This window comes from Crocuta crocuta, unplaced genomic scaffold (genome assembly GCF_008692635.1).
Source record: "Crocuta crocuta isolate KB4526 unplaced genomic scaffold, BGI_CrCroc_1.0 scaffold70, whole genome shotgun sequence".
Lineage (NCBI taxonomy): Eukaryota > Metazoa > Chordata > Mammalia > Carnivora > Hyaenidae > Crocuta > Crocuta crocuta.
This window is the reverse complement of record NW_027528417.1, coordinates 13,746,012-13,773,153: the sequence shown is the minus strand read 5'-3', so window position 1 is coordinate 13,773,153 and position 27,142 is coordinate 13,746,012. Positions and strand designations below refer to the sequence as shown.

Genomic DNA, 27,142 nt, shown 5'->3' with positions numbered 1-27,142 from the left:
AAGTACTACTTGTAGAAGAGCAAGATTTGTAGCATACAGGCTTTTAAAGAAAAGACACATATATGGCCCTTGAACAACACAGGTTTGAATGGCATGGGATCCATTTATAGTGGATTTTTAAAACATAAATACAGGGGCACCTGGTTGGCTCAGTGGGTTAAGCATGTGACTTCAGCTCAGGTCATGATCTCAAGGTTCGCAAGTTCTAGCCTCACATCAGTTTCTGTGCTGACAGCTCAGAGCCTGGAGCCTGCTTCGGATTCTGTGTCTCCCTGCCTCTCTCTCTCTTTCTGCCCCTCCCCTGCTCATACTCTGTGTCTCTCTCAAAAATAAATTAACATTAAAAATATTTTAAAAATATTAAATACACTGGATCAGTCAGTTAAGCGTCCACCTCAGGTCTTGATCTGAGGGTTGTGAGTTCAAGCCCCATGTTGGGCTCCACTCTGGGTGGGGAGCCTACTTAAAAAAATAATAAATGAAAATAAATAAATACAGCATAGTACAGTAAATGTGTTTTCCTTTCCTTATGATTTTCTTTCTTTCTTATTTTGTTAAGTTTATGTATTTATTTTGAGAGACAGAGAGAGAATGTGAACAGGGGAAGGGCAGAGAGAGAGGAAGAGAAAGAGAATACTGAGCAGGCTCTGCACTGTCAGCTCAGAGCCCAACATGGGGCTCAATCTCATGAACCATGGAATCATGACCTGAGCTGAAATCAAGAGCCTGATGCTAAACCGACTGAGTCACCCAGGTGCCCCTCCTTATGACTTGCTTAAAACTTTTTTTTTCTTTAGCTACTTTTCTGTAAGAATACAGTATATAATACATGTTTGTAATATACAAATGTATATGTGTGTTTTTAATATACAAAATATATGTTACTTTAGTGTTTATATGATTGCTAAGGTTCCCAGTCAACAGTAAGCTATTAAGTAGGTAAGTTTTGAGGGCCTTGAAAGATATACACAGATTTTCCACTGCTTGGGGGATCAGTGACCCTGACCTCTTAGTTGGTTAGGGGTCAACTGGCTTTCTCCTCTGTGGAATAGCCGTATTTAGAAAAGAAGTTTAATTCAAACTTCAGCCAATCAAAACAATTTGTAAGAATTTTAAAGCCACTGTTCTCTTAAAGAGGTAATAGAGCATTGCTCTTTTCATTTATTTATTTATAATATGTAAAAATATTAAAATGACCCCAGAGTTGGTTGGCTCCTAGAAAAAGGATACCACAAAATGCTGTGTCAGAAATAATACTACCTCTCAAATCTTGAGATTTGGGTTCTAGTCCCAATTCTGCCTGTATTTGATCTGTTAGCCTTTGAAAATTTGGTGCACCTTGAGGAATCGCATATTTCCACCTTTAAGAGCAAAAGAATTGCAAACTGTTGACCTGGAAGACCCCTGAAAATTGGCCCCCTCTTTTTTATTTTTTAATTATATAAATAATGTTGTAACATTGTGTAAGGCTCAGAACATTGAGTAGAAAAGAAAAGTCACCTATAATTCCACCACCTAGATACAGGTATAGTCTATCATTTTTGTGTAGTCCCTTGTAATCTTTGGCTATTAGCATAAATTACCATAGTGCTGTGTATCACTTGGCATCATATGTTATTTTCTGTATCACTGCATATTCCTGAATGATTACATTTTTAAGCCCTCTTTAATATTGCATTGAGTGGTTATACCATATCTTAATTCCATCATTATTATATATTTCTGAGATTATCATTTTTATGCATAAGTATAGCTTACTCCATCAAAAATTTTAGATGTGATGTCGGAGGGTTGAGATATCAGGGTCAGAGGTTAACAGTTTATGGTTATTCAAATCCACTGATGACTTGTATTTTAAAAGAGATCTTTCAATAGCTGTTGTAGGAACTTGTGAGGAAGTCAGTATCTTGCTCCTTGTGCCGGCATTAGGTATGTTGTTTCTTTGGTATTAACATTCCTTTGGTTATTGTAAGGCTAAACGTGTCTCTTCATGTCTCAGTTGCGATTATGTTTTGTATATGGCATCAGAAAATGAATACTTTGCGATCTTTGCAAACCTATTTACCGCAAAGCAAAGAGAATGTGTTTTAATGAGAACCGTGCACTGCTTGTATGCAGAGGTTCTAGAACCTTTTGAGTCCGCTGAAGGACTGACCCCTTGAATAAATTGAAAGATGCACCTCTTTCCTAAATGGAAATACAAAGGTTGTTAAGGAGTTAATTTCCCCTACATTGCATGTCATCTCAGCACAGCTTTTGGGATTATTGTTCTCGAATCCTAGCAAAAATAAATCTCCAAACTTTCTTGATTTAAAAAATAAAGGCACAAGAGTAAGAGAAATTTGAAAAACAGGAGTGATGAGGACCGAGGACCAGCCTGGCCAGATGCTAAGGCACATTATAAAGCAACCATAAGTGAAGTGGTGGTGTTGGTGCTCAAAAGGGAGACTGTTGCAGTAATGTGGCCCCCTGAGACAGAGGGGAGCGCCTGCACGTGGAACCGAATCTGCAGTGAATCTCGAAACATTCTAAAGAGGGAGGACTATTCCAAAGTCATTGGGGTAGTTGGTAAGCGTTAATAAAAATGCGTATATCATGAATATATATCCAGATAGACCCTAATGTGGATTAAAGGTCATGTTAAACCATAATAGCAACACCTAGAAAAGGCTTAAAAAAAAAAAGAACAAATTTACATTTCTAGTAATTGGAAACAATACTTTTTAAAATTTAGAACTGGGGTTTGCAAATGTTTCTGTGAAAGTTCAGGTAGTGGCTATTTTAGGCTTTGAGGCCCAGATGGTCTCTGTCACAACCAGTCGACTCTGCCATTGTATCCGCCATCACAGCCATGGACGTCAAATATACGTCAAAGAAATGGACACTGCACATTTTTAAGGAAACATAATATTTTGAGTGTCAGTTTCCCAACACAACTGTTCCCAAAGTAAAATTTTCTGACTCTTTTAATTTTTTGCCAAACTGTGTATTAAAAGTAGTATCTCATTGTTGTCTTAATTTGCATTTCCTTACTATTGAAGTTGCCTACATGTTTGTATATTTTATTTTTATCTATCAATTTTTGCTATATTTTTTTGCCATCGAGGTCTCCTCTTCGGTGAATTACAGCTAGGGTTGATTTATCTTGCTTATTTTAGCTCTTTTGTCACCTGATGTCCCAGGGCCCTGGAGATCTATTTGGTAGCTCTAGCCCAAGGCAGACCAAGAGGGTGCCCTTTTGCTTTGTGAAATATAACTCTTCTTGTGACTTTGTGTCCTTGGGCCTGGGGCTTGATCTCTAGCTCTGACCTCATCTGTGTCCTAAGCTGGTTGCTTACCAGTATGCTGAAGCTGGAGGACTGCTTTGCCCCTCGGTCCAGAGCTCAGAATTTGCTTGTGTTGACCTACTGCTTTGGCTGTCTCTACTTCCTTTAAAGTTAGTTATTGCCTGCATATTACCTGAGCCTGCCAGTGCGCCAGGATCCTGAAACCCACCCATGGGCAAGGTCTGCCTTTGCATCCCTGCCCATCCAGCTGAGCAGGCCTAGAGCTTGGGCCCTACTCTCTCGGATCACACAGTTTCATAGAACTATCAGTATTATGTTTCGCTCCTGCATTATGACAGTTATTTCCATTTTCCTGGAGATACAACTGTGAAAATGATGAAGTCGCTTGCACAGAGCCACACAGACATTCTTGGAGGACGTACACTGTGAGATTAACCAGGTGGAAATGTCATTTTCTCTGTCCAGCGTGTCCATGGCCTTGGTGTGCCACAAGCAGAGGCTGTCCCTGCCCCTCCCTGCAGTCTTTCCATTGTTGTATGCGCTACAGGAACTGAGACAGTTATGACAGAGTGGAGCTGGTTTCTCTTCTCTTTTGGACATGATTGTTTGTGACAATTCTGATCACCATGTCTTCCCCTACATTATAAAATTGCAAAATTATGTCTATATTTATATTTCCTTTTGCTGCTTGGGCTTGAAACGTCCCATTTGTAGCTTTTATTTGAAATTCCTTTATCCATCCATCCATCCATCTATCTAAAACATGTTATTATATTATGTGTATATATATTATGTGTATATGTGTACATATATTCATCATATATATACGTATATATAATGAAATGCTCTTGTGTTCAGTATTTTACCTGATCTTCTTAAGCACCCATGAAGTACTACTCAGAGCAGCAAGTGTGGTCTGCATTTGGCAGGTGAGGCAATGAAAGCCCAATGTGGTAACCTGAGGCCACCATTGGAGCTGGTACCCCAACTGCCATTAGATGTATGACCGTGCTTCTCCTGTCCCCCAAACCACTTCTCTTGTATGAGGTGCAGAGATTTTCTTGTCCAGGACATGAAGAAATTAATGACTTTCCTTGAAAGATCTAAGCATTAGTGCATTTGCCTATTATTTTGGTCACTCTGTGACCTACTGGCCTGAGTACCTTCAGTGAAGAAAGTGTGTGTAAATATTTCCCTTTCCTTCAGACAGTGAAGCAGACGTTTGCAAAGAAGATGGAGTCCCTGAAGAGACTGTTGCTTCTGTAGTATTCTTAACAACTGCCGCAACCACGAGTTTGGATTTTTTTTCCCCTCCCTGTGGCTTTCCAGCTAGAGGCTGCCACCATGCATAGCATTTGGGGGTCACTGATTCTTGTTCCTATTTTAACTATATGAGTTCTGTGTTATGTGACCTTTGTATTCTGACCTTCAGATTTAGAGAACTGGAAATTTAGGAAGTTTTGTTAGGACTTAAATCCTAGTAAATTCCCTCATGAGTACAAAGACTCATCGAGATGTGGAATGTTACAGTTTAAGGGGACTTTCATCCATGTGGCCCCCTAATTAGGAAACGTGACCATTTAGTGACAGCAATCTGAGGCTAAATTGCTGAGATTAGATGAGGCTTCTTAAGGCTTTACTCCGCATCACCAAGTACTGCCTCTTCAAACCAGAAGCGGGGCTCCGAGGGCCGGCACTTTGTGGGCTCTGTGCATGACTCTGGTCCGTAGCAAAAATCTGAGCTCTTGCATCGGTACTCAGGATTTGTTTGCACAATGAATGATTTGAACCCATCTTTTTTGTTGATATTATGCCATTATTGTTACTGGCAAACAATTTTAAGGATAACGTGGGGGACTTAGTTGGCATTTACCATGGGAAACAAACCCCTCTAGGTATTTTAGGCGGGAAGGATTGAATACATGATACTAGGTGCTTCTAAATAATTGGAAGGATCCTAGACAGCAGGCTCAAGCCTGAGCTTCCAGTAAGAAAACCCAGAACCACACAAGATTATTACATTTTCCACAGTGAGATCTGCAGAGAATCATGAAGCTACCACAGAACTCTTGGCTTAAGGAATGCATCACCCTACTTGTGATTAAGAAGCCATGGTCAGTTTCTCAAATTCCACATATGAGTGACATCATATGATATCTGTTTTTCTCTGGATGACTTATTTCACTTACCATAATACCCTCTAGTTCCATCCATATTGTTGCAAATGGCCAGATTTTATGCTTTTTCATCACTGAGTAGTGTTCCATTGTATATATACAACATCTTAATCCATTCGTCAATGGATGGACACTTAGCCTCTTTGCATAGTTTGGCCATTGTTGATGAGGGCTGCTATAAACATTGGGGTGCATATGCTGCTTTTCATCAGCATTTTTGTATCCTTTGGATAAATTCTTGGTAGTGCAGTTGCCGGGTTGTAGGGTAGTTCTATTTTTAACTTTAAGGAACCTCCCTACTGTTCTCCAGAGTGACTGCACCAATTTGCGTTCCCACCAACAGTGAAAAAGGGTTCCCTTTTCTCTGCATCCTTGCCAACATCTATTGTTGCCTGAGTTGTTCATTTTAGCCATTCTGGCCAGTGTGCAGTGGTACCTTATTGCCTTTTTGACGATCCTACAGAGTTTCATGATGTTCTTTCACTAAATTGTGACTTTTGGTTGTTTGGGTGACTTGCAGTGGTAAACTTGACAAGATGAAATCAGAACTAGTTAAAGAATGACTAATAAATGAAGGTTTTGTTCATAATGTCAAAAAAAAAAAAAAAAAAGGAAGAAGCCACAGTCAGGAAAGTAGCAACTGGACCCTGAGACATCGAGTCCAGCCACGCCTGCACAATAGCTGCTTCCTGACAGGCTGGACATGGGAGTGTGGGCTCAGAAAAATCCCATCTCCACGGCCATGCTTCCAGCAGAAAACAAGCCAGAGCTGCAGGAACATGGCCTTTGTCTTACTTTTGTCTTCCAAATCTCACGCCAGTACAAATTTCTTGGCCGAATCTCTTTTGTGATGAAGAACAAGGGAGCTTATTTTTCCTGCAAGACTACCTTTGCAACATGGCAGGTTTGCGTGCTGACCCACCGTATCCAACACAGGAAGGGTTACGGGTTTTACATTTGGGGCATGTCTTCAATGAACCTCTGCATGTAGTAGATGCCACACTGAGGATGGATTAATAAATCTGTTCTATGAGACCTCTGTTTGTCCGTGCAATTAATTATATAACAGAAGGTAATGCAACCACTTTACTTTAGGGAATCCCTAAGGGAAATTCCTGTTTATCAGAGAAAATGCCGTAAGGAGGGAAGATCCTGAGCTGGGAGAGTATTCTAAACTGTTTTGGTTTGAAACATCTTGGAAAGTACTACGAGGAGACATGCAATATGATGGTATAGCAGTGCTTACCATGTCTGGGGCGGGGGGATGGGGGTTCCGTCTTTGGCATGGGTTGTCGACTTTCCATCTTGTACACTTCCCCCCTTCCCCCGCCCCTGCAGAGTATACATTTAGAATTTGCAATGGAAATCAATATAAAATAGTTTATTTAACATAAATTAAATAGACGTATAGCCTGTGGGCCTGCAGTGAATTCTTTCAACTTCATCTCCCTTAACTCTTGTGTAACCCCCATTTAGAAATGTAAAACAGGGGTGCCTGGGTGGCTCAGTCAGTTAAGCATCCGACTTCGGCTCAGGTCATGATCTCACAGTTCGTGGGTTCGAGCCCCGCGTCGGGCTCTGTGCTGACAGCTAGCTCTGAGCCTGGAGCCTGCTTCAGATTCTGTGTCTCCCTCTCTCTCTCTGACCCTCAGCTGCTCATGCTGTCTCTCTCTCTCTCAAAAATAAATAAAATATTAAAAAAAAAGAAATGTAAAACAGTTCTAGGGGATCTCCATCACCTTTACTCTTGTACCCTAGTGAACACATTTGGACACATTTTATTTCAATTTCTTGTCCGCATCCTTATTTTTCCTGTTCCAAATTAAGAATAGGGCCAACCTGTTGTCCTTCAACTTGAAATCATTGGTAATATTGGTGAAGGTAGGAGTCAGGAGTGGGCACGTGGTAAGATGTAATCGAAGTAAATAGTCTTGTTTCTTAGGGCAGTAGCCTTTGCTTCAGAAGAAGAGCTGAGTCTGCTTCAGATTGTGTGTCTCCCCCTCTCTTTGACCCTCCCCTGCTCATGCTGTCTCTCTCTCTCTCTCTCACTCAGAAATAAATAAAACATTAAAAAAATTAAAAAAAGAAGAAAAGCTGAGTGGGTAACATAGTTGATGCTAATTTCTGCTGTATCTTGCATTCTACTACTCCTGCAGAATCTTTCTGGAACATTCTTTCCTTCTTTTTAGGAAGCACACGCTTCTGGAGCAGGAAAGCCCCAAAGCCTCCTCTGCTTACCACTGCATACTGCTTGGCCCTCTTAGCAATGGCAGTAATAAAGTCAGAGTATGGGAAGTCTTTGGCTATATGCAGCCTTTGGGAGAAGACACTATTATATTCAGAATTCTCTTGAACTCAGTGACCAAAACCTTATTATCACAGTACTATAAGTAAGTGACTATACATAAGTTATCATCTAGAGTGGGATACCTCTGGGGAGCCTGGGTGGCTTACTTGGTTAAGCCTCTTGACTTTGGCTTAGGTCATGATCTTGTGGTTTATGAGTTCGACACTGCATTGGACTCTGTGCTGACAGCTCAAAGCCTGGAGCCTGCTTTGGATTCTGTGTCTCCCTCTCTCACTGCCCCTCCCCCATCTCTCGCCCTCTGTCTCTCTCTGTCTCTGTCTCTCTGTCTCAAAAATAAATAAAAACTTTAGAAAATAATAAAGCGGGACACCTTTGAGAGTGAAAAGGGGGATTGTTAATGATTATTTCAAAACAATAAGCATGCGTTGGGCTGTCTGGTCACCCTAATTATAATGAGCTGTGGAGAATGGTGTTTGAGATGTGAACTGACATGGAAACAGATCTTAATTCTTTATATTCCCAAATCTTTACGTTTATCTTCTATTTATGTAGTACTCACTTGCTGAGCACTGATGCTGGAACAGATTCTGTATTAAGTACAAGGAAAATAAAGGAAGATGCTATCTTTGTTCTTTATTTACTTGCAGTCACGTTTGTAATATTAGACCAGCAGGTTTTCAACCTTGCTCATAGCATGGCCCATGTAGGAAGTAGGAATGCATTTTGGACTCTCCCCCTTCAAACTGAAATGAATTCTGCCAAAGGATGAGAATTTAAATAAGGTTCAGGGAGTTGTTCTGTCAATTTGTTTATTTTATTCTTGGGATTTTCTTTTTTTTTAAGTTTTTATTTTTGTTTTTTAAAATGTTATTTTTGAGAGAGAGAGAGTGTGTGTATGAGTACACAAGTGGGGGAGGGGCAGAGAGAGAAGGAGATGGAGACACAGAATGCGAATCAGGCTCCAGGCTCTGATCTGTCAGCACAGAACCTGATGCATGGCTCGAACTCATGAACTGAGATCAAAACTTGAGCTGAAGTCAGACGCTTAACCGACTGAGCTACTCAGGCGCCTCTTTTCCTTGGGATTTTCTTACAGATTTGGCATGAAGAAACATTTTATTTATCTACTTAGCTATAGAAGCTTTGAAAACTACTGGTTTGAGATTTAAAATTTATGTTATTGTTCTAAAGTCATAAGGCTACTTGGAAAAAAGGGAGATGAATTGGACTTTTAAACTTGAAACATAGCAAAAATAAACCGGGTAAAATAAATTAGTAGAAAATTTTAAAAAACATTTAAAAATGAACAAACAAATTTAAAAAAATATTAAATGCTTATTTTTGAGATGGAGAGAGACAGAGTGTGAGCATGGAGGGGAGGGGCAGAGAGAGAGGGAGACACAGAATGCGAAGCAGGCTCTAGGCTCTGAGCTGTCAGCAGAGAGCCCGATGTGCAGCTTGAACTCATGAACCATGAGATCACGCCATGAGTCTAAGTCAGAGGCTTAACCGACTGAGCCACCCAGGAGTCTATTATTTTAAATATCTGGAAGGCTGTCATGTATCAGAAGGCTTGTGGTTCCAGACTGCAGGGGTAAGACTGACAGATGTTTTTTAGGGGAGCGTGGGCCTCAGCTACACGTAACTTTTGATGTGTAGTTACAACTTTCCTGCCCTGGAAGGGACTGCCTCGTGAGGTAATGAATTCATGGTCATTAGATATGTATAAGCAAACTCACAGATGGTGCTTACGTGTCAACTCCAGCTCATATTAGAAGAAATATCTTCATTAAAAATTTCATGGTTCTTGGATATTAAACTTTGGTATTGGTCAATGTTGTTGCCTACTACCTTACAAATCTAAAGCGTGGTGGGTGCATGTGTGCACGTGCGCGCGTGCTTGTGTGTGTGCGTGTGATTTCCCCAGAGTAAGAGCCAACCTAGTACCTTCTTCATGCGTTGCATTGTCTTTTATGCATGGCAGTCTGTAATTGATAAAAATTCAGGAGGCCCAGTGTCAGTACTCTCATCGAGGGAGATTTAAAAGGGAATAACATTCACCGATGTCATTCTGAAACTGATCCGAAACAGCCTGGCTCATTTTTACTCAGCTGCCATTGGTCAATGCCTCCACAGACTTTTGTCTCTGTTTCAAAATCTTGAAATAAAAGTGGAACAACTTCCAACGTGACTCAAGAAAAAGGTCACCAGTTGAAAATGGTTTCAATTGTTTTGCTATTAAATGTGAAATTGCAAAACGAGTCTCTCTTACCTAATTTGAATTTATAACACATTCTAATGAAAAGCCGGTCTGTTTTTCATACCATTTTAAGTACTGAGAAATTTCTCCAGGCTCTTGGACTGGTGTTAAAGAAAAATTATTTCAGAGCATATGATGATGCATGAAGTTGAAGTTGAATCTCTTTGTTTCCTAAAACTGTATGTCATGGTGCTTGAAGGCTGAAAATCTGTATTTCTTCTCTAGCCCCCTTTGTTTGTCCAATGTCTAGGGACTTTTATTTAATTTTGCAATATCCTTATATTTTAACCTTGGAGTAAAGTAGATTTGGGGTTTGACAAATTTACGATGAAACTTAAGTAATAGGGAAACAAAGATTGCACTGGAAACTTTATAATAATATTACCAAAACTCAATAACAGTAATTCAAATTACAGTGTCTAAACTCTGAGCAAAGGCTATAAGCTACTTTGTAACCAGTGGTTGTGACATTAGGGTACAAAGAACACAGTTGACAGGTGACAGGTTTTTGAGCAATTTAATGTTCAGAAGGCTCAAGTATAACAGTTAATGCTGTGTGTTGTTGCTGGGATTACTCTTTGTGGGTCTTATGGCCTGAATAAACATTGCTTCACAGAGTCACATACAGTATTGTCAGATGAAAATATGGCCTGAGATTTGCCAATGGTGGATTCCTGTTCAGTGAAGACAAAAGTAACTATTTAACTTTGCCAAGTTCTATCTAAAGCAGACTTTTTTTTTCTGTTACTCTGTTTGTTTGTATCAGGGTTTCCATGTGAATCTTTTAAGTGTATTTGTTTATTTATTTAGAGAGAAAGCAAGCGGGGGAGGGGCAGAGAGAGGGAGAAGGAGGATCCCAAGCAGGCCCTGGATTCTCAGCTCAGAGCCTGACATGGGGCTCGATCTCAGTAACTATGAGATCATGACCTGAGCTGAAATCAAGAGTCGATGCTTAATTGACTGAGCCACCCAGGCACCCCTCAGAGTGAATTTTCAATAAAGGAAGTACAAACAAAATATTAAAACATGAAATCAAGGGTGCCTGGGTGGCTTAGTCGGTTGAGCGTCCGACTTTCGCTTAGGTCATGATCTCGCGGTTTGTGGGTTCAAGCCCCGCGTCAGGCTCTGTGCTGACTGCCAGCTCAGAGCCTGGAGCCTGTTTCAGAGTCTGTGACTCCCTCTCTCTCTGACCCTCCCCTGCTTCTGCTCTCTCTCTCTCAGAAATAAATGAAACATTAAAAAAAACCCACTGAAATCAGTTCAAACATCCCTCAAAGCGCTAATAAAAGTCTATGACCTGTCTAATGGGCATGATAAACTTGTAGACACTAAAACATGGTGTTTGCATGTTTAAAAAAAATTTTTTTTTTACATTTGTTTATTTTTGAGAGACAGAGTGAGACACAGTGTGAGCGGAGGCAGAGAGAGAAGGAGACACAAAATCTGAAGCAGGCTCCAGGCTCTGAGCAAACGTTCAGCACAGAGCCCGATGTGGGGCTTGAACCCACAAACTGTGAGATCATGACCTGAGCCAATGTCGATCACTTAACCGACTGAGCCACCCAGGCGCCCCAGTGTCTGTATGTTTTAAAACAAGTTGGATCAGGCTGTTAAGGGAACACAGACAAGTGAACAGCAGTTAACTTGTGGGACTATTCATGTCATGGTGGGTTTGGAATGAGAAGGTTTCAGGTGCCACCAGAGAGATCTCTAGGCCTCGTTGGAGACTTTATTGGTGACTTTTCCACACTCACGTGTTTCCACACTCATGCATTTCACCCTCATGGAGAGGCTAGATGTAAAGTAGTATTTGAAAACCTTTCTGCACCAGGAACTCAGAAATCTCATCATCAGAAATTCAGATTTCCACATTTAATAGATTTTCTGAGTTCAAAGGCTCTAGGTATTGTTTGCCCGTTTCTCTTAGCCTTGGACAGAAAACTACTTGCTTTTAGAATCAGAGACTTAGAAGAAATCTCCTTAGGAACATATTTTTTTGTGAGCGTGGTACACTGCAGACTTGCTATAGCGTCATAGAACATAAAATGTTATCACGAGAGGGGATTTTTGAGATCGCCTTCTTAACGCTAAGTATGCTAGAGCTGGAGAAATTGTGGTCCAGAGAGGGTAAGTATCTTGCACTTAGCCCAGTGGAACCATTGCTATCCAATGTGACCTAGAGCACAAGGTTGCGGGTCACATGACCTCTGTGCTGATGTTCTACGGCACGGGTTCTCACTCTTGGAAGAGAGATTCTTTACCCCTGTGTCCATTTCCATGCCTTTGCCCCCCCTTCTCTGGTTATCATCCCATAATCAATAGACTTACAGGCTTGCTTAGTGAAACTTTTCTGCTGCGAACACTTTTTGGGAGCAGAACTACCGGTTGGAGTCCATCCCTGAGGGTGTGCTACCTTGGAAGAGTTACCTGCTGTGCTACCTTGGAAGAGTCAGTTCAGCTTTTCTAAATCTTGGGCTTTGGCTTTTCAATTAGAAGGAACAAATGAGCCCCTACAGGTTTTCACAGCGGGACCCTCTGACCTCTTGGCCGGTGTCCTGGCTGCTGTCACCCAGGTCTGTTTCCCCATGACTGATGGGAGGTAGTAATTGGTTTGGTCCTGTTCTGCTTTTTACCTTCTCCTGAGGCTCTTGGTCTTCCATTGCTATTGTCTCCCCGTCACTGTCGATGGTTCCCTTTTTGCGTGACATTCTGAATTTGAAATAAAAGCTCAGTGTGGACTTTATCTCTCGTCTGCCTCACTTCTTTATCAGAAACCAATGCTGACTTCTCTGGACTGATGCTTCTCTCCCTGCCACTTACCTGGGATCTCCAATGCAGTGGGACACTTCCCGCTAATAAGGATTGTTCCATTAGCATTAATTTGTGTTCATTCTAACCCTGTGCAAGGCAGGTTGGTATTTTCTGTGTGGATGTCTATCCTGCCTCCTTTCGCTTTATACTCCCTGGTCAGTGGGACTCAGGAGTTAAGACAGGGATGTAAGAAACCTGGGCTCACTTAATTTGCAGACTTGTAGGAGGTATCATGGGACACGAGAGGTGGAAACGATGGCAGCGACATCTAATCTTTTGTTTATAGATAGGGAGACACACTGAGGTTTAAGGAGGTCAAGGGACTAAAGTCACCATCGAGTTGATTAGTGGCTAAGCTAGAATTTACATCCGAGTCCTCTGTATTTAAGTCCAGAGCTTTTCCCAGTATTTCCAATTGTGTCTCTGATAGCCTATATAAAGGCTTGGCATTTCTGTGGAGTTGTTCAGTAGTCACCCCTTCCAAGTAATGCCAGCTGTCCATGCAGAGAATGGGGCGCTTCGCCAGTGCCGGGCCAAAGTCGCCTGTAGAGAGAAGTTGAGTGAATACATTGACATTTTCAGCCCATGGCAGATCCTGCTTTGCCCTTCCGGCTCTCATCTGACCTGACGCTTCAGAGGAAGAGTGATCACATTTGCTGTTCAGCTAACAATTTGTGTAATTTTCAGCCTGCCTTGCTCTTCAGCATTGTCTTCCCACGCTTGCATCACATGCCACGGTAGATCTGCTTCGTAATTACACTGGTAGCAACTTACCTACGTCGCTTGCAAAAGGTTTGCCTAAAGTACTTATTTACTTGTGCATAATAAATCTTGACTGATACCTTGGTAGTCTCAGATCAGTCTAAGGTTCCCTCCCGCCATGGGGAGGTTTGAAGAGTCGGGAAAACGGGTGACCGAAAAAGAAGAAGGGGAAGGTGAACATACCACATAGAGGGCTGTGCTTTCTTCCTGATGAGCTCCGAGGAGAGCTGTAGATGGTCTGGAATTTCCATGATTTTGCTCATTTGGGGCCCGTTCTACAGTCAGGAGCTTTTGTGGAATCAGAAGGGTCTGTGAGTAGGGTTGTCATTCAGTCTTCATCTCCTCCAGTCACCTTGTTTTCAGAGGGGGATACTGGCATCCCAGAGAGGGAAGGCTGCTCTGTGAATTCATGACAGAGCTCAGCCTGAAAGCTGGGTCTGATTCAGAAGATCACCTATCCTCCAGCCTTATCTGGAGATGAAGACAAGATGATTAGCCATAGCCCAGAGAGAGAAGCACATTGTATCATTTTAGTAGATGATTAAGAAAGCAGCTTTGAAATTGTAGGAACGTATCAACCTTTAGATAAAGGGGAAAGATGGCCAAACCCCTCCTAAGTTAAAGGAAAAGTATTATTTAAATCTCTATGGCTTGTTTAAATAAAGAAAATGTTGCGAAAGGACATGAATCCTGAACTTTAGTCTGCCATCAGCTACTTCTGATATTTAAGTCACTTAGCGTCTCAGCCTCTAAAGTTTTCTACCACTAAAACAGTATGTTAATACTTGTCCCTTCCCTCATTCATTTATTAGGAAACATTGACCCAGAGCCAGGCTTTGGGTTCATTGCCAAAGGAGATTTAGGGACTAATGCAACATGATTTAAAGATTCATACAAATGCTACGTCAATTATTCTCAATTCTTCAATCAGAATATATATGTAAAGATCCCCAGATGAGTCTAGTGTATAGACAGTTCTGAAAACTTTTACATTAAGCTTCTAGAACTTAGTGTTAGATGATACTGTGGAATGATTGGTTGGTTGGTTTTAAATTTTGATGACCTATGTAAATGTTGATAGAAGTGTACAATATTGCTTTCAGGAAAGAGGAAAACTTGAGCAAACACTGGTTAGTTCTATTTTTGTGGCTGACGATGACTTGTCATTCACATGGTGTCTTTAGCAAGGCTCAGTAGCTTTTTTTTTTCTTTTTCAAGTATTAAATCTCACTTTACCTGTAGTTCTAAATTTTCTCATGCATAGAGGAAGGATCTTAGGCGTCCTCTGGCCTTTTTGTGACTCTTTATGCTCTGTGGTGCTGTGATTGGTATGGTCAGACTACTGATGCAGACACTACATCAGTGTATGATGATTATTGTTCGATGGAATAGAATAGGGAAGACATTATGGCAAATAATGTCCAGGAGCTAGGAATGGAGACAAGAGCAAAATTGACGGTTTCTAAGTGTAACTTCCTCTGGATTGTGGGCTTGTTTTTTCTTTCCTTCAGACAGAAAGGTGATATCATGATGAAGACTATGGATTTGGGATTGAAGCCCTGTGTTCAAGCTTCAGTTTTGTTGTTAGTGTATATATCTTTGAGCAAGGTATCCGACTCTTATAGTCTTTCTTGATCTGCTGAATGTGGAGAATGATAACCTTACCTCATATAATAGTCAAGACAATTATGTGATTGTTAGAAAATTGCTTAGCATATAGGAATTCTGCAGTAAACACTGACTCTTTATTGTCAATCCATGGCTTTTTTGTACCCGATGAACAGCTAGGAGGAGAAGACTAAGAACAACAGAGAAGGTAATTAAGTGAAATTTCTTAGGTTCTTCTTAATTGCTTTGCATGTGACGCTGGTTCCTGAAAGACCAGGGAGCCTGGCTCTCTGCCTCCCTTCAACAGTAGGCATTTTGCTTAGATGAGGGTCATTTCTCTTGTTTGCCTCTCTTGTGATGGTGTTTGTGTATTTTCACAGCCTCAGTGGAGATCTTCCCTTTCACTTCTTGCTTTCACAATGATTGTAAGCTTACAGTGAAACTGACCTAGAACCAGAGGAAGTAAGAGCAGAGTGAGTTTTGGTCCAGCAAAACCGGCTCTCGCCACTGCTTATCTTTGTGTTTAAGTTGGCCTTTCCTGGAGAAGCTGAGAAACCCCAACTGGCATGTTCTAGTTCATCTGTTCACTAAACTTGTGAGGTTTCCTCAAACACATTTATCAAAATAATGGGCTGTAATTCAGGTTTTGGAGAAGAAAAGCACTACCGAATATTAGGGCTGATTGGGACTTTACAGACATTCATTTTGCAAATGAGCATCCTCTCTTGTTAAAGGTCACACTGGCGAAGCTGAGACTAGAAGTGGGGACATGGGCACTCCATGTCTGTGTTATTGTGTTTCTCACCTTCCTTGGATCCATCTGGAATATAGAGTTTTACTCTTACATAGACTGTTCATTACTCTTGTTAGATTCCTGGTCAGAGACAAAAGTTCTAGCTTCTTATCTCTTTGTATAAAACTTTTAAAAGGCAAGCTCAATTTGTATCTTCCAAATCTTTTCCCCAAATATTCCCCTTGAGTCCCTCAGTTTAGTACAACCGGTCTGTTCCTTGTCGCATAGAAGGACCTTGCTTCTTCCTTGAGCTTACAGTATTCCCAGGCATTATCTTTTGTGGTCCATTTATCTTTCAGAACCATCCAGCTTTCACAGTCCCTGTCAAGGGCCACTCCTGCCTAAGCTAACACTTGCCACATAGGCCAGTTCTTTCTGTGCGCCGTGTATTGCTGTCTCTTTTCACATATATAAAAGTCCCTTTTGCAGGCTTATTTTTGCAAGAATCTTAGGCTTTAAGATTCTTGAGTACAGGATGAGAATCTGATTCATCTGGAGCTCTAGTGCCAGACAAATACAGTTATTCATTCATTAAATTAACAGACATCTTTAGTGAGTGTCTATCATGTATTAGGCCCTGGGACTCCAGGATGATAATTACTTCTGCTCTCAAGGATTCAAGAGTTTAGTTTGGGATACAGGCAAGCAGGGAGGCAGAGGCGTGTGAAGAGCACAGTATTCTAAGTGCTGTGGAAGTTAACTTGAACTGGTTGATAGAAAACATGAATCGTGTCCTTAAGGACTCATAGGGAGTGGTGCTCAGGACTGAAATGATGCATAATAGAGGAGACATCATTTTTAATTGAGAGGTAGCTACATTGAAAGGGAGGGAGATAAAACTAGAGGAAATGGATGAATTTCCAGCAGAATATGAAAATGACCTCAAAAGAAGCATACAACTGCCGCAACTATCCTAGAAGTTACTGGAATTATGATTAAGATCTGTCATTACAGAATCACGTCCAAATGTGTTTCCACTAAGTCCTGAAAAACTTTTAAAGATCAGTTAATTCTAGTCTCCTCAGAATGAAACAAATCCAAACGGTAGAAAAAGGATATAGAACCCTCATGTTGAAACCAAATAATGATAAGTAAAACAAGTAGAGGGAAAAAACACTACAGGATAATCTTACTTATGATTATCGGTACGAAAATTCTATATAAAATAGCATATTTAATTCATCAGTATCTCAGATAGTATAACTGTGGGTAGGCTTTTTTTCCTGGGAACGCAGACATGGTTAAATATCTGGAAATCTATCAACATGATTAATTCCATTGCTAAATTAAGGAAGAGAAAAGAGATGACTATATCACTGGAGGTTAAGAAGGAAGGTGCAGAGATTCTAAAGAGGGATGAGTAACCAAACAGATCAACATCCATTCATTTACACACTTATCTGTAGCATAGCTTTCTAAAGGCTTTCTAGCCAGGCATTGTGGTCATATGGTGAGACTACTCAGAAGCTTCCAGCTTACTGGGTCAGTCCCTGTGGATTGTTGTAAGTATGATACAAGTATCTGACAGTAAGCTACTCTTTTTTGGGGAAGGTGGAGTTTGGGAAATGTTCACAGCATCAGACACATTTGCATTGGGTCAAGATAAAGAAAAGTAGGGCTTGGTAGAAAATGAAGGGAAGGAAATGGCAGTGTAGATGGTGGGCATAGCATGAGCTAGAGTTTGGGGTCATGGAAAATCATTACAAATTCTGTGAATGGTGTCACTGGACCCCTGTTGACATATGGAAGAATGGTATGAGGAGATGCCATAGAGGTCACCTGCAAACAGATAGAAGGCCAGACCCTGACACTCTCAGGAGGTGGAGCTGGTGGTGTGTCCGTGAGGAGGAGAATAGCCAGGTAGCATGAGGTACTTGGGATGAATGTAAAGATGGTGGTGTCAAGTACTTGCATCTTGATGCTGAAGTTTTCATTTTTTATACTTTCCCAGAAGTTGCCTGTTCTTTTATATCTACAGCATATCTGAAAAAGCCAGGATTCTATAGTCAATTGGCAATGTGGGATTGATCTGGAAATGTGCCTCTTTGCTTTAGAAATCACTGCATCCCATATTAACCCATTTTTTAAAGTTTCTATTCTGGAGTGACTTTAGATTTATAGAAAAGTTGCAGGGATAATATTAATGTGTAGATAAAATGTATACCACAAATGTGCCTAGTGCGTTAAAGTGTATAAAGCTTTATTTTCTCCTACTTGGTCCTGACCTGTGCTCGCTTTAGTCATGTTGAAAGCAGAACAGACACTTTGATCCCCTTTCAGTAGGAGACTGAGACTTGATTAAGAAAAAAATACATACACAAAACCAAGATTAGTGTTCTTCAGTCCTAAGAGAAATCTTCTCCTATGATTGTTAATGTGCTGCCAGATTTAAGAACCATGAGTAAGCCAGACTCATGGTTGTGTCTCCATATTGGTTTTGTGCTTGACCTTAATGGTGATTTTAGGAATGTGTAAACTATGGTCATTGCCCTTTCCTTTTTTTATATGTATTATTTATTTTTATTTTAGAGAGAGAGAGCGCGTGCAAGCGAGTGAAGTGGGGATACTGAGGTAGAGGGAGTGAGAGAGAGAATCTTAAGCAGATTCTCCATGCTCAGCATGGAGTCAGATACGAGGCTCAATCCTACGACCCTGGCATTATGACCTGAGCTGAAATCAAGGGTCTGACACTCAGACCACTGAGAGGCCCAGGGATCCCTGGCCGTTGCTCTTTCAAGGAACTCACAGTTGAACAAGGGTCTACACATAGCCTGTGTACAAGGAACAACGGAGGGAGAGGAAAAGAAGCTTCCTGCAACCAGAGTGCAAAGCTAGGGTCACCACTGGCTTCAGCAATAGAAGCCTTCTGATTCCTAGTTTAGAGCCTTCCTCACTGATTCCCATCATCCCCTTTTATGGAGAAAACTACTGCAAGCATTGTCTTTCTCTCACTTTGCAGAGCACTTCATAGTACATGAGACACTATAATGTTGTTATCTCATTGGTTGTCCTACAAGTCTGCAAGTTAGAACAGGGCTTTATTTTAACTGTGAAGTAGTTGAGGTACCTGAGGCCCTGATGCAGGGTCAGGGTGTGTGTGTGTGGAGGGGGGCTGTTCCAGGTCACGCCATTCCTTCTGACACTACCTGGCCACATGATGTCCTCCCTGTCCCTGTCACCCCATCTGTGGTACCATTCCGTGTACGGAGGCCTTTATTTTCCCCTGCATTTCTAGTGTTCTTTGTTTTTTTAAAGACATCTGGAGGTAATCATGGAGCCCTCTCAATTAATTCAGCTCAATTAATAAATTACTGGGTGGATGTGGGGCTGGGAGCCGGCGCCGGGTGGCTTCCGGGCCTCCCTGGGCTGGAGAGCTGTTGCAATCAGGCTTGGAGAGCCCTCCTCTTCAGCAAGCAGTCTGGGAGGCTCAGCCCTTGCCTGCAAGCTGCCTAGAGGGGTGACTGGCTTACCCTGATAGGCAAGACATCCTTTTTCTTTCCTCGCATAGTGCATTGTAATCCAATCAGAAGAGCATAGTGGCTGTGCTGACACCCCTCCCCCCCACCTCCCTGCCCCAGGTAGGTTTTTCATAGATCTTCCCTATGATACTGGCCTTGCACAGCATCCGATGCTTTGTCATGCGGGGCTGGCCTGTTCATTACAGGTGTTGAATATTCCCCGTGTCTTGCTACCAAGTCGGTATGGTCCCAGGCATTGTGGCAAATGAGGTTCCCTCCCTCCCCTCAATTTGCAAGGGCCCCTTGGTGTGGAGAGTGACTGTTCCTATAAGAGGAATTGCTTGAAAGTCTCCCGGCATGTACTAGTTTTGCCCTTGTGTCAAGAATAACCTTTGGGGGCCTCCTTCGTGCTGACCGAATGAATTCGGGCTCCCCAGGTTAGGGCGCAATGCTGTCTGGGCTTCGGTTCCATTCCACGTTTTAGTTGTTTGCTAGCTACTTTTCCTTACTCCCCCTCCAGTCACACCAAACATAAGTGCTGTGTAGTTTTCTACCTGTGCTGCTTTGCTGACATGGTTCAGACGGGCCTCTGCTTAGCCCTCAGGGCCCGGTGTGACGGGCACCTCCTCAGTGACGTCTTTGCTCAGCTCCCAGCAAGGAGTAATCTCACCTCTTTCTGCATCCTAGGAACACTTCCTGTTATCTCACTTAGGTGATATTACCTAGTTTGGGTAACTTATGACCATTTACTTGATTGGTAATCATTTTAATAGGTTGTTGATAAAGTTGAAGCCTTTTTCCAACCTTGTTTGGCATTAGACTCTTCTTCAGTTTAAGGGACATTTCTTGTATCTGTTTCCTGAAGACTGTTAGTGCTAAAGAGGTTACTTTCAGAAGGATTCAAGATGGGTGAGGGGGATGTTCCTTTTTCTCTGCCCATGGTCAGTTTTTCCTCTTCCTAGCCTCCTTCCTCTTCCTCCCCCCACCCCGTCCCCATTCACCTTTTCTCTCTCTTCCTTCTCAGAGAGCTTTGTCAAGGTTTCAAGTATTCAAGTACGGATTAAGATGAAATTATGATGAAATGAGGGGTATGTTGCCTCCATTTTTGTGCTTCTGGAAACCAACTGTGTTTCTTTCTTTTCAGTTTCAGATTCTGACAATGTCTCATCCATCTTGGCTGCCACCCAAAAGCACTGGGGAGCCCCTCGGCCATGTGCCTGCGCGGATGGAGACCACCCATTCCTTTGGGACTCCCAGCATTTCAGTGTCCACACAACAACCACCCAAGAAGTTTGCACCAGTAGTTGCTCCAAAGCCCAAGTACAACCCATACAAACCTGGGGGGGAAGGTAAGTGGGGGGGATTTCAGAGTCGGGTGCCCAAAGCGGGAGAGTTCAATATAATAAGAGTGACTCATCTGCATGAAGTTGTGTCAGAAAAAGTTTAGCTCTAGAATTCAGTGTGCATATCATAGTTAATAGACTGTCAAAGGTTAAAAAACATCTAGAAACTATCAATGCCAGCCTTTTGTTTAGGGTCAAAGAGAGTGACAACCCTCAGGGATATTATGGCTGTGGTTATACAGTGAGTTGGGTCTAGAGCCAAAACTAGAACCTTGGTGTCTTCATTCATAGCCCAGTGCCTTTCTATCGCATTATCTTCCACCTCATTCCATGTAGAGATGTATCTGCTACCCAGCTGCCACTGGACAAGTGTCCCCAAAGGCTGCCAAGCAGTGGTCTGATTGGAAACCCATATGGAGTGAACCTCCTGAGGCACCTGGAATTGTTTAAGCTTCTCTGGCTCTCTCTCTCCTCCTCTAGACTGCTGTGGGATAAAGTTGCCTAGAGAGCTCTGTGAGATCTTCATTTGTAGAAGGTCACAGGCAAATGTGAATGAAACCTCGTTCTTAGAGGTTGTAATAGCAGTACATTCAATTTTGCTCAAGTCGAGTTTGATGATGCACAGGAGCTCAGCATCTCAGGTGTATAGGTACCTGCACATTTACACACTGAGCCTCGCAGACAGCACAAAGAGTGCCATCCTCTGTGGTGGAAGAGTTTCCATATTTTTAGCAGTCAATGTCGGCAGCTCATCCAAATCTGTGAAACCATGACTTCTAACTGACAAGCAGAAGAATGTTAAATTTCTGGGAGCTGAGAGAGAAGAGACAGGCAAGGAGACTCAGCACCCCCCCCTTTTCTGTTTTCTCCCTCATCCCACCGCCACTTAAAAGAAAATGACCTTACGTTATTCTCTCCATGATGTTTCTGATTGCTTCTTGGGTGATAGGATTGTGGTTCTTCGAAGAAGTTTTCATGAGACTGTTTCACACTCTGTCGTATAGTTCAGTCTTTCTCTTTTCTTCCTAGTCCTTTCCCTGTCCCCAGCTAGCACGTCACTAGTCTGTTGGTATTGTAATTACAGTCGAGTGACTTGTGGAGTCAGAAGCCTAGTCCAGATAACCCCCTTGTGTGAGATGGCTGGATGCTCAGGCAGGTGGTAGGAAGGTCAGGCATCAGCATGCACTCCTGAGCTGAGGCCGTGGATCTTTCTTCCAGGAGAAGCAATAATAAGACCACCAGAGTGCTACTCTGGAAAAGCAGTATGTCATACTCTTGGTGTTCTACTAATTTTTGTGGCAGCGTCTGACTTTTATAGGCTTCAAAGGAGGCTCCATCTCTGCAGTGAGTCCAAGACTTAATGAAACTGGTTTTCTTTGTTCTTTAGTGGTGGTGCTTTAGTGGTTGCAGTACTCAGGGCTGGAATTTGGAAGAGAATCCCTCCTCGGGACAGGAGGGGCCGTATGTTGGCTTCCTTATTTGTTTTCTCGGCATTTTTCCCTGTTTGCTTGTTGGGGATTATTATTTTGTCCCCTGATTTGGGGGGAGAGCTGAAACAGACTTCCCTCTCATATGAAAGGGATAAGACCTTTCTTATATAAAGCTCCCTTGTGGAGGAGGCAAAGTTGTGAGGAAGCTTTGGTAGGTCTGACGACTGATACACACCTGAGGGGGGGAGGGGCGCAGGTCTGACGTTAAGGAGGCGAACGATGTGAGAGGGAGGAGGGAAAGAGGTAGTGTTTTCCCTTCAGATCCCTCCACGCCCGATGCTAGGACTTGTGGCGCGTGGTCCCTTGGGTGACTCTGTACACTTGAGATGCCCCCTCCCTTTGCTGTAGTCTGTGAGGTTCGTTCTCTGCCTGCCTAGTTCTCCGGGGACACTGGTGTCCTATCCAGAACATGGCAGCTCACAACCCTTTGCTCTTTCTCAACATGCCACCCCCACCTCTTTTGTCACCTGTCAAAATGCTTCTTGTGTAACCTTCTCCAAAATGACCAGATGTGGCCTAGACCAGAGGAAACCACCCCCTTCCCTAGGTTTCCATGTACATCTTGTCCTGTGACCCTCACGTTTCTGCTTTTTTCCCCCCATTATTCTTCCTGCTCCTGGTCTGTCACTGTTCAGCATGTAGTCTGTGTGGGACGCTGTGTGCTTCTCCATCATCTTTGTATGCTCTCTCGTAGCACCCTGGGAGGTGAGTGTGTTTCTCACGTGGAAAATGGGAAATGGGAATTTAGAGACCAGAGGTGATATTCGCTATGGTTCTGTGGCCCTTCAGTTTCAGAAGCGCGGCCTTTGTCCCTCCTCAGGTGCTAAACTCGCTTGCCCTTCCCTTCTGGCATAGGTGGCCCTTGGGCGCCATGTGATGGTGATACTTCCTTGTAAGAATGTAAGCTTTGTTTCCCCATTTAAGCAACAAGACATGGTTTCTCACTTGTCCTTATGTTCCTCTTGGCTCCTATTATGCTTCTGTGTTTTTAGTAGGAATGATTGTGTACGGTCAAATGTATGTCTGTATGTTCTTATGTGTGTATATATTTGGATGGATGGCGGATGGCTGGATGGGTGAGTGCACTGCTCAGTAATTCTTCTCTTGCAATAAACAGTTTGGAATATGGCATCCTCATTTGAAGCAACTCAGTCTCATTTAATTTCTGAAGCCTTGATTCTTTCTTGCAATTCTGCCAATCTCTCTCTTTTTTTTTAATATAACCTTTTTTGAATACGTGAAAGAAGACATTTCCCTTGCATATATACATTTTAAAGAAAAATATGGGAAAAGGTTCATGGAGATTCAGACTTTGTTTTTAAATGAAGCTACATCTCTTCATCTGCTCTGTATTATGACATGATATTTGTTGGAAGTGTGAGATTTGCTTTACTTTTCTAGTTAATTGAAATGTTAGTGCATTCTCTGTTACTGTAAACATTTTTCTAATTTATGTTATTTTTTTGTTTAAATTGTTTATACATGTTTAAAGTTTATATCCATTTTTTGTTGTTGTTGTTCATTTAGAATGCTCTGGACTATTAGTGAAATTCCCAGATATTAGGTAAGACAGTTTTTATGTACAGGGTGAGTTGAAGATGCTGGGGTCTTGTGCCTCAGCTCACCTATTCTTTGCCTTTAGTATATACTCTCCCTCAATTTGTAGCGCATAAAGTCATAGCTTAATTCAGATCCTGCCCTCTAAGCAGCTGACCTGCAAAGACAGAAAGTTAGAATTAATAGAAAGCATATAGTCAACCCTTTTCTGGTGTAAATGTGGGGAATGCAGGGCAGGGAATAAAAGTCATTTGCTCAGAGGTACATGGCCCGCTCAGGGCTGAGCTCAGGTCCCCTCTGTGTGAGTCTACAGTTAGCCAGGACCTCTTACTATATTCTGGAGAGGACTCTCTCTCACTCTACCATAACCTCTTTATCCACCTCATAGAATTAGAATTCTTATCACAATTCTTATCACAAGCCTTCCAACAGACTTACTTGTAAATGAGCCTGTCTCCTTCAGTGTGGTTGGAGCTTCTAGAGACAGGGACTGTGTGACTCATGCCTTTGCTCCCAGGGGCACCCAGCAGGATACCTGTCACACAGGAGGTACTCTGTAACGTTTGGGGTGGCGGTTAGGCCACAGCAATATAAGTCTGTTTCTTCGGGCACAGATCCCGGCTGCCTAGCTACCCATTAGGCACGCTGGTTCTGCAGCCCCACCCGCATATTTGAATTCCTTTTACCCTCCTATACCCATTCCTGGAGCCTTTTCATCCAGGAGTTGTTGAACCACCGACATGTGGAAGTTTTCAGTTCCATTTCCCACCTCGGTATTACGTCTGCGATCTCCAGAGATCTTATAAGAAATAAGATTTCTTATTTTTAAATTCAGCCCAAGAGGGACCAGGTACCAACAAGAGCTTACATTTNTGCTCCCAGCATCCAATGTGAGGTTCAGACTCATGACCCCAAGATCAAGAGTCATGTGCTCCGTCGACGGAGCCAGCCAGGGGCCCCCAGCTGTCATCATTTTCTTTTATATTGTATCCGCTAATAGCCTTTCTCTAAAGGGCTTTGGCACACTTAAAAGTGGACTGTTGTTTTTCCCAGTTAGTGGCCCCGTAGGCCTTCAGATCCTCATATTTTGCTCATTGTTCTCAAACTTTCCACTGATCTTTTTTAACAACTTGTGTTCCTTCCATCCTCTTTGAATGGCCCCGCATTTCCAAACGCCTTTTCATGTTTTGCGCAATAGCCTTCATATATTTTTTTATCAAGTTTTGCCTGCTTACAAAGTTTATACTGCTCAATGCCCACATCATTTTTTTGTGGAATGTTGCTATGCATATATGATTTTGTCTCATCATCTTCTATTTTAGACTGATGCGAACAAGATAACGCATTCTTTTTTCTGGTCTTGAAAGTAGTAGCCAGTGATTATCTGTATACTATAATCTGGATCTTCTGTCTGCTCCAAATTCGCAAAAAAACAAACAAACCCAAAACAAAACCCAAAACAAAAAACCTTAGACTATGATGACAGAAGAAGGTATTGGTCTTTCTTTTTCTGTTCTTGATAGATACCAACGTAAGTGAGCTTTCCTACTTTACCAATATGTTATTTTCTTGAGACGGCTCTGAAATCCTCCTGGTATTACAACTCTGGGAATTGGAAATCCACACAGACACACACACACACACACACACACACACACACATACACACACACACAAACTCTCTCTCTCTCCTCTCTCTCTCTCTCTCCCTTTTTTATCTTTTAATACTTTGGCTGAATGAAATGTGATAATTACAATAGCTTATCATACAGAATAATTGGTAATGTTTCCAAGTTTGTACATTTGGGGTTGTCCTGTGGCCTGAAATCGACTTTCTCCAATCTTTATAAAGTTCCTTTTAAAAAGATTTTTTTAATGTAAGATTTTTGAAAAAAATAAAATCGCTAGGGTGCAAACTCAAGGTATCACTTTCAGTAGAATCCCTTTGCATTTGTATGGTCCTTTATAGTTTACCCTACACTTTGTATTCGTTGTTATTTAATTCTTTGAAGGTGATTCCTCCTGTAGCTCTCTGAATTAGGTAGAATAGATGCAGAGTGGTAAACTACCAGAAGTGAAATAACTTATTTAATAATCATGTAGCTAATAAAATAATAGAGCTAACCTTTCATTTTCATATCTAGGGCTCTTTCTGATGTGAAAGTGTTCTATTTTTTGGAGATTGGGATATACAACTTCACTCACTCTAACTCCATGATTTTATTATTACATAATTCTCCTTGGAATTAATTTCAGAGTGGTTATTCTTTTCACAAACTCTTTCTACATGTATTACCTGATTTACGTCTATGTAACATAAATAAGACTTCTGCTTTCAGGCTTTGTCTACCTTGCTTCACTTAGACTTGAAAGTCTGATTAGAGTGGATGAAATGAGTTCTATTCATTGAAGGTCCTAAACCTGGAAATTTGTTGCAAGATCTCTCCATGCTTTCTCCTCCCCTGAGGCTATTAATCCATTTCATGGAGGGGGAGAGTTTTAGGTGATTTGCTAATCTGGAGTAGACAGTAGTAGCTGGAATAAATTGCCATCACAACAACTGAATCTCCCATGATGGAGATAGCAGCCAGTCTTCCTTCATTTCTGCTTTCTTTTTTTTTTTTCTTTTTTCTTTTAAATGTTTATTTTTGAGAGAGAGAGACAGAGTGTGAGGGGGTAGGGGGACAGAGAGAGAGGGAGATACGGAATCTGAAGCAGGCACAAGCGCCTGACATGAGACTTGAACTCACAGACTATGAGATCCTGACCTGAGCCGGTCGAATGCTTAACCAACTGAGCCATCCAGGTGCCCCCATTTCTGCTTTCTTGACAGAGCCCTTCTTCATGCATTAATCACCGAGTCTTTGATGGGGCACCTGGGTGGCTTAGTCGGTTAAGCGTCCGACTTTCGCTTGGGTCATGATCTCACGTTTCGTGGGTTCGAGCCCCGTGTCGGGCTCTGTGCTGACTGCCAGTTCAGAGCCTGGAGCCTGTTTCAGTCTGTGACTCCCTCTCTCTCTGACCCTCCCCTGCTCACGCTGTCTCTCTCTCTCTCTCTCTCTCCTAAAAATAAATAAAACATTAAAAAAAAAATCACCGAGTCTTTGAGCAGTGGGAGTAGAAGAGCTTGAAGGTTTTGTAATCCAGTTCTTCCATATGTCAGAGGTGAAAACTCAGTCTAAGAATGAGGGAACTGGCTTCCCAATGTTATCCAAGAGTTTTGGGCTGAACTGAGGCCAGAGCCCAGGTTTCCCAAATGTGCTCACTCCACTGTATCTCCGTTGTCTCA

The 27,142-nt window shown here is 42.1% G+C and overlaps 1 protein-coding gene across 3 annotated transcripts in view; it reads left to right on the top strand.

Moving 5' to 3' along the window:
* The window catches only part of LPP (LIM domain containing preferred translocation partner in lipoma), a 504,345-nt gene that overhangs the window by 42,585 nt on the left and 434,618 nt on the right, over positions 1-27,142 (top strand). For all 3 annotated transcript variants that reach the window (XM_077754390.1, XM_077754391.1, XM_077754389.1), the window contains one exon: positions 20,609-20,813. In XM_077754390.1, the coding sequence (XP_077610516.1) occupies positions 20,624-20,813 (190 nt within the window). In that variant the 5' untranslated portion in view covers positions 20,609-20,623. The remainder of the gene's footprint in view (positions 1-20,608; positions 20,814-27,142) is intronic.